The sequence below is a fragment of the Cariama cristata genome, unplaced genomic scaffold (genome assembly GCF_000690535.1).
Source record: "Cariama cristata isolate BGI_N322 unplaced genomic scaffold, ASM69053v1 scaffold6629, whole genome shotgun sequence".
In the NCBI taxonomy this organism is placed as follows: Eukaryota; Metazoa; Chordata; class Aves; order Cariamiformes; family Cariamidae; genus Cariama; species Cariama cristata.
The window spans coordinates 46,208-53,263 of NW_009637307.1; the positions used below are offsets into that span (position 1 = coordinate 46,208).

General features: G+C 51.4%; 1 protein-coding gene across 1 annotated transcript in view; it reads right to left on the minus strand.

The window, feature by feature from the left end:
* PKD1 (polycystic kidney disease 1 (autosomal dominant)) overlaps window positions 1-6,335 on the minus strand; it is a gene marked incomplete at both ends in the record, with an annotated part of 52,539 nt that extends 46,204 nt beyond the window's left edge. Inside the window, 5 exons of the mRNA XM_009708264.1 lie at window positions 996-1,179; window positions 1,482-2,150; window positions 4,266-4,435; window positions 5,817-5,888; window positions 6,264-6,335. Coding sequence (XP_009706566.1) covers window positions 996-1,179; window positions 1,482-2,150; window positions 4,266-4,435; window positions 5,817-5,888; window positions 6,264-6,335 — 1,167 coding nt within the window. The remainder of the gene's footprint in view (window positions 1-995; window positions 1,180-1,481; window positions 2,151-4,265; window positions 4,436-5,816; window positions 5,889-6,263) is intronic.
* Window positions 6,336-7,056: the final 721 nt, after the last annotated feature.

The following is a 7,056-nucleotide window of genomic DNA, read 5'->3' on the forward strand; positions in this document are numbered from 1 at the left end:
CCCGTTCAAACCCTACGTCACCAGCAGCTGCTCCCTTCACATGTGCTTTCTGGGCCGTGCTTATGAAGAGCCCATCTCCAACATCTGCATCTGGGAGCATTGACAAGAGCTGTCAGGCCCCCGAAAGCTCTCTCGGTTGTCCTCCCCCCCAAGACGGCCGGTTGCAGAAAGGGCACTTAGAGGGGCGGATTTAATCAAAGACTGACACCTCCAGCGCTCTCTGTTTATAAAGCCCAAGTCTGAGGTGGAACAGATGCTGCTGGAGCGCTGCTCCTTCCCAGGGTGAGGACGAAGAGGGGAAAGGGTCTGGGCTTCGGGCTGCAGCCGTGTCTGGAAGGGTGCAGGATCCCAGCTGGGAAGCAGGATTGCAGCACTGGCTTGGGCTCTGCTAGAGCGGTGGCTCGATGCCACGGTGTGACACATGGGACGATCCAGCTGTAATTCTGCTGCTGGAGGGAGCTGGTTGCCAGGTCACCCTCGGGCCCTGCCTGGCAGCCAAACACCCTCTGGACAGGAGCGCCTGACCCTCTCCACTGCCCGATCCAAGTCTGCAGGTTTTGCTGAGCTCCCAGCTGGAAGGTCTGCCCAGCCCAGCCCCGTTTGCTCCTGACCCTGCACCTCTCTGCACCGTTTCAGATGCACCCGCAGGCACAAACGTAGGGTACAAGATGCCCACCAGCAGCAACGCCACAATTCCCAGTTCTGACTTCCAGCCTTTCTGCCCCATTCCTCTTCGTCCCTCCACAGCCTTTAAGCAAGAAGCCAAGTTCAGCAAGGGCTCAAGCTCTGCTTATTCCTCCTCTTTGTTCCGCAGCCTCGCCCCTGCCATCTCCCCGTACTCAGCCCAGACCCGGCGTCCCTCCAGCCTGGCTGGCTGCGCCGGGCTGCCTGCCCCCGGCTCAGCAGGACCCTCCCTCCGGTCCCCTCTGCAGATAGGACTCCAGGAACACAAGATCTGTCCCTAGGAAATCTTAACCCTCACCCCCCTCGCTTACCTGATGACATGAGCAACCAAGAAGCTCTGGATCTCGGGGCTGCTCACAAAAGCCAGCTCTCCGTTGCCATGCTCCTGGCAGTGCTGCTGGGCCTCCAGCCACTCGGCCTTCTCCACCACCAGCCGGTAGCAGTGGTTATTGCCCGGGAACACCAAGCCGTCGAGGGGACACATGGGGTGAACTGCTGCGGGAGGGAGAAGAACGCAAGTGTGATGTCCCTTCCGTGGGCCCACACGCCCCAACCCATTCTGGGGAGTGAGGCTCCAGGAATGTCCCATCCCTCTTGAAGCCAATAAATCCCCTTCGCCGTTGAAGTGCAGTCTGGGCAGTCATCTTATTGGCTCAGGACAGTGCTAAACGCTGCCTGGTCAGTCAGGGGAGCGAGGAGCACCCAAAGGAGTCATCCCTTACTCCTCATTAGGAAGAAAGGGAACGAGAAGTGCCACCCCTCCCTCGCCCAGCACCCACCCAGCTAACCCTGCTTACCTCTGCCCAGCTCTCCAGCCTCTGCGGTGATACCGTACAAGACCACGAGGCCAGTGCCACCTCTGTTGCGGATCCATATGTCCAGGCTCTCATTCGTCTTGACCAAGGAAGGACATTGCAGTTCTAACTGTTGGGGTGAAGCCACCACCTCAATTTCTGCCTGCACGTATAAGGCCTTGGTGCCCACAAAGATGGTGGCAGTGACATTGTACTGCCCCGGTAAGGCATACGTGTGGACAGCTGCATTTCCAGTGGTGTTGAGAACCTCTGTCTGGTCCCCAAATTCCCACAGTAAAGTGCTGACAGCAATGGGAATACTGACGTTGAAGAGCACGGCCTGGTGTAGGCTGTACCGGGGCTGGAGTCCTGTGAAAGACACGGGCAGCTGTGCCTGGAAGGGAGAGGGGACGAGTGATGGGCCACCACAGGCCTGCCCGGGCAAATGCTCAGTGCAAAATGGCAAACAACTGGAGGAAGAGTTTGTTTCATGGGCAGTACCACACAAACACTGTCCCTGGGTGCTGAAACCTCCATATTCCTGGTCTTCAGCATAACAGAGGGCACTGCAGGTCTCCTCAGTGAGGTTCCCAGGGTGAACAGACGTGAAGAGAATGATGACTTCAGCCCCTTCTGTGTGGTTGCTGGTCAGACACGTTATGTGTTGAGCTCCTGGGGGACAGAAGAGAAGATCTTCTTGCAAACTGACACCGTGAAGCCATGGCTTGGTGAAATCCTCCAAGAGATGCCATCCCACACTCCTGGGAATGGACTTCTCCTGGACAGCTCCTACTCCAAGCATTTCCTTTTTGAGAATTGCCTGGGAAGCCTTTAATCCCTCAGTAACGATTTCCAAACTTTTAATGCTAATTAATGATGACAGAAATAACAAGGCAGTCACACAGATTTACGGAGCAGCAACAGTCAGTAAATAAAACGAGCTTTGGAGAGTCTAACAGTCCCATGGGACATGGAGTCACTGAGTCTGACCCTCAAAGGAGCCCACGGGACCAGCCACCAAGTAAGACCAAGATAAAAGGTTGTCCTTTGGCTGTACCTTGGCTTGGTCTGGTGCAGCACATTTCACTGCGTGCTGCCCGGAGCTTCCAGTAACAAGTCTATAACCGAACACACTTGGGCAGAGCGGCACATCGGGGGCACGGGGGAAATGCCACCAGACTCTCCACCAGGCCCACGCTGAAGCTGGGCAGCCACTGCGGGCACCCTCCTCCCTGGGGAGAGCCGAGAGCTTCCCACCCCCTTGCAGGCAAAATCTGGTGCTAGAAAAGAGGACGATACCACACACAGCCTGCACCCAAGGGCTGCGGAAGGATGCACACATATGCACTCACGGGAAGGATGCACAGAAACAACACACGCCTGCCTACAGGGAGCACACACACACACGTGCATGGACAAGCAGGCACGTACAACAACGGCAGCCACAACAGCCCTATTCTCAGAGCAACAGCTCATTCCCTCGGGCTTACTTCCCCCTCACCAGCTTGGAAGGGGTGGGATGCTTCTCTGCCACAAACACAGAGGCAGGGCTCTGCCGCGCACAGCCGCAGCCCAGCTGGGACTGCCGGGCCCCCTCTCCAGCTCTGCCCACGCAACCGAGCCATGTTTGCTCCTCTGTTGCTGCTGGTTGCTACAACATCTCCCCCCAAACATCTCAACAGCTCTGGCCTTGTGTGATCTTCCCATATCAAATCCATTCCAACTGTCCGGCTTTCTCCACAGCCTTGCTGAAAATGTTGAGCCACTTTTCTTAAGAAAAGTCCCGTGAGGAGGACCACGGCATGGGAACGACTTTGTTTTTTAACACCAGTCTGGTCATTCTTCTTCATTCCCTGGCGGTCAGTAACAACTGTCAGTGGCTGGCAGGCCATCCCCAGCCTACTCCCGTTACACTGAATACCCAGAAGACAGCCTCACATTCTTCTTTCCACACTAACTTAAAGTAGTTCAAGAGGGGAACAACGAATTAGCAAGGGGAGTAACAGTGCCGGTGTTATTCCTCTGGATAATTCCTGCAAGGTGCCGCAAGGTAACTTTGCTGGGAAAGGAGGAGTGACCCCCCCCCGGGTTTTGGCCCAGGGAGCACTGCACTTCACCAGGCAGCCAGGCTGGCTCCCACCAGCTCGGTTTCCCCCAGCCCTCATCGCTGCATCCTCCCGAGATGCATTAAAGGAGATGCCTGATGCCTGCCGGGGGGAGCACTTGCTCCCCCTCCCTCTCCCTTTCTGAGAGATCGCTGAGCATCCAGGCAGGATTCGTTTTCTTAGGGCTGCCCGTTCCCACCCTCCCATCAAACACTGCCCGACGTTGCTGCTAGCCAAGGTAGTCCCAAAAATGCGCCCGGAGCAGCTGTAGATCGGGGCAGTGTTCATTCAACACTCCCGACGTGGAGCTCTGTCACCTGCAAAGATTTAGCTCAGCACGTCTGCAGGTCCCATCAACTCCAATGAGATTTCACTGCTTAAAGTCAGACCGTTAAAAGCCTAAGAGAACGAAAGCCTAATGCTGGAGGTCACAGAGCCAGTGTCATCTGACAGCTGCCTGAAGCTTGGACTGTAATGAGTTTGTTGATCTCAGCCCTGGTGTGACTGATTCAATCCTTAAGGCATCAGGGTACAGCCATGTGCTACCATTATCAGCTTCATTAGCTTAGAACTGGTGACTTGAGGTGTAAAGAGGTCTAGATGTGATCCCCAGCTGCCCTTGGGCTCATCGTTTCCACTGGTTTAGTCATCCCCCCTTCCACAACCCACAGCGTTCCCTTACCACAAGTAGCATTGCCGAACGAGACATCGAAGAGGGAAAGGTTGGCCACCTCCGGAGGGTGGGCACATCTCGTATCTGACGCCTGAATTACTTTCACTTTTCTGTCTTCCACCCAACGGGGCAACCAGGAAAGTTTGCAGTCACAAACAAATGGATTCCAGCTTAAGTTTCTGTGACAGGGAGATCAGAGAAAAGTTAGGCATTAACTTGACATGTGCTAAGTGTTAATTACAGCAGTGTGCAGAGCCCTGCCTGCTCCCAGCTGTGCCACTCCACTGAAACGCTTCAGAGAGAACTGCCAGGGGAGTTAATGAATAGGGAATCAAGCAATAATTAACATGATTTTTCTAGAGGCTAGAATTAGGCAAGTACTCCAAGTACTTTTTTAACTCTGCAAATAATTGTTGCAATTAGAAGCAAATTACAGACACAACCTTATATTTAAAATAGCCTGCCATCTAACAGCCACTGGATGTAACAGCAGCCTCTCCAGCTAAGGGAGACTATTTACAGCTCCATTAAAAAATAGCTAAGAGAATAAAATTGAACTGTCAAAAAAGAAATGCAAAGTCAATGATAATCTTTCCATGTGGCAGCTTAATGAAAAGATGGAAACTTTAATTGCAGCTACGCTTGATCCAAATTACAGCCTTTGGCACTCAGCTGAGAAGAGGACAGAGACGGAAAGCTGTTTGTTCAGCCGACGCCAGCTGGGCTGGGCGGCCGCAGGGGCTGAACCCAGGATTTTCATACCGAAAGCACCACTTGGCTGGCCAGCCTTAGCAAGGACAGACTCACTCGGACCTAGCCTAGATCCTTTGTGTCCTTTCAGTGCCACTTGTAAGCAAAAATGCAGAGCTGAAAATGCCCTTCGTGTCCTGTCTCCAGGGAGAATGTGGGGCTGAGCTTTCTTCTCCCTTGCCAAGAGCAATTGCACGGGGTGAACCCTTTGGTTCATTCAGATACAGGACGGCCACTCTGTGCTGTGACTTCATGTACCCCACCTGGAAATGTGGGGCTTCCCCTCGCCTTCCTTCACATAATGGCACAGACTTTAATTACTGCAATTAAAAACCACTATCGGCCTAAGAACTTGAATCACTTAGGGAGAACACCTTCAAATGACACCTCAGTCAGGGTCTCCCACGCTGCAGGTCAGTGCCTTTTTCGTTAGATCCCCCCGTCCCAAGGTGGGACCATGCAAACAGGAGCAGTAAGTGTGACCCAGAGCAGGGCCAGAGACAAGAACCTCAGCAGAGCTGGCGTGGGAGAGAAGCAGGGAAGCCAAGAAGGCAGTGGCAGAGGCTGGAAGTATCCAGGAGACAGAAGCAAAGTCTAGGAAGAGGTTAGGCTTGAGGGGCACCAACAGGACCCAGGAGGAGGACACAGCTTGAGGAAGAAACCGGAGAGAGTCCAAAAGGCAGCTGTTTGGTTAGGTATGTGCCCCAGATCTCCCCAAGACAGCGCTGCATCCCACCCCACCGGGAAGGGAAGAGCTGTTTCAACAAAAGGTCTAAATAAAGAACTGGGAAACAAAAAGGATGAACTTACATTTCACTTAAATTAAATAAATTATCAAATATTCCATCTTCTAATGTAGAAATCTTGTTGTGGCTTATATCTCTGTAAAAGAGCGAAAATGAAAAGGAAAGTTCATCACACTGGTAACAACCTCCTTGGCCAACGCAAAGGATCATGTCCCAAGCTCTGTCCCAAGCTCTGCTTGGGTACTAGTTACCCTCCGAGTCTCAAAAGCCACATGCATATGGCAGCAAAATGTCCAGCCAGGCACTAAGTCATGGAATCACAGCGTGGTTGAGGTTGGAAGGGACCTCTGGAAGTCGTCTGGTCCAACCCGCCTGCTCAAGCAGGGTCACCTACAGCTGGCTGCTCAGGACCACGTCCAGACTGCTTTTGCCTATCTCCAAGGGGATGGATCCCAGAGGTCTCTTCCAATCAAACCGATTCTGTGTGATTCTGGGTGCGGTGTCTACTTACAGTTTTGCCAGAGAAGTCAGGCTTCTGAACATCTGAACATCTAAACCACTGATCTTGTTATTGGAAAGATCCCTAGAGAAAGAAAACACAATTTTCAGCTTTCGTTCATTTTGTCATTCCCTCATTACTAGACCCTAGAAGAGCCTCTCTCCAAACTCCATCCAGACTCCAGACTGGAAGGTTTTGGTGTGTTAAAGCCGAGCATTTCTCCCAGCCAAAGAAAACACCTTTCCCAGCTATAAAGCATTTGCTGCTCGAAGCTTTGTACAGCGCGTAGATACAGATTAGGACTACCACTACGTGCATACCACTCCGCAGCCTATCTAGAGTAATTACAGACGTGACAAACGCATTACTAAATTTGATGTATCCTTTTAAAAAATATTCAAGTTTAATATATGTTCAAAGAAGTAATTAAGAAACAATTTAGACTAAAGTAGTAATTAACTTAGAGAAAAATTTATGAGGAACTTCCAAGTCCATTTCTACTGCCAAAGAACTGATCATTAATTACGTAATTGATGCATTCAACTTTTACATTTTAAAGATCTTTCTGTCTTTCTTTGGAAAAGCTTAAAAGGAAAGAAGAAATAACAAAGAATATTTTCCACTTAAAATCAGCTTAGATTGTCCTTATAAAAGGAACATCATTTAAAAAAATCTCTAATCACTCCCTGTAACACCAATAGCCTTCAACTCATCCAAAGCAAAACAGTTTCTGTCCTCCAGCCCAGCTCTCTCTTTTCACCCCATGTCTTCTTTTTCAATTTTAAAATGTCACTCAGCTAAGAAG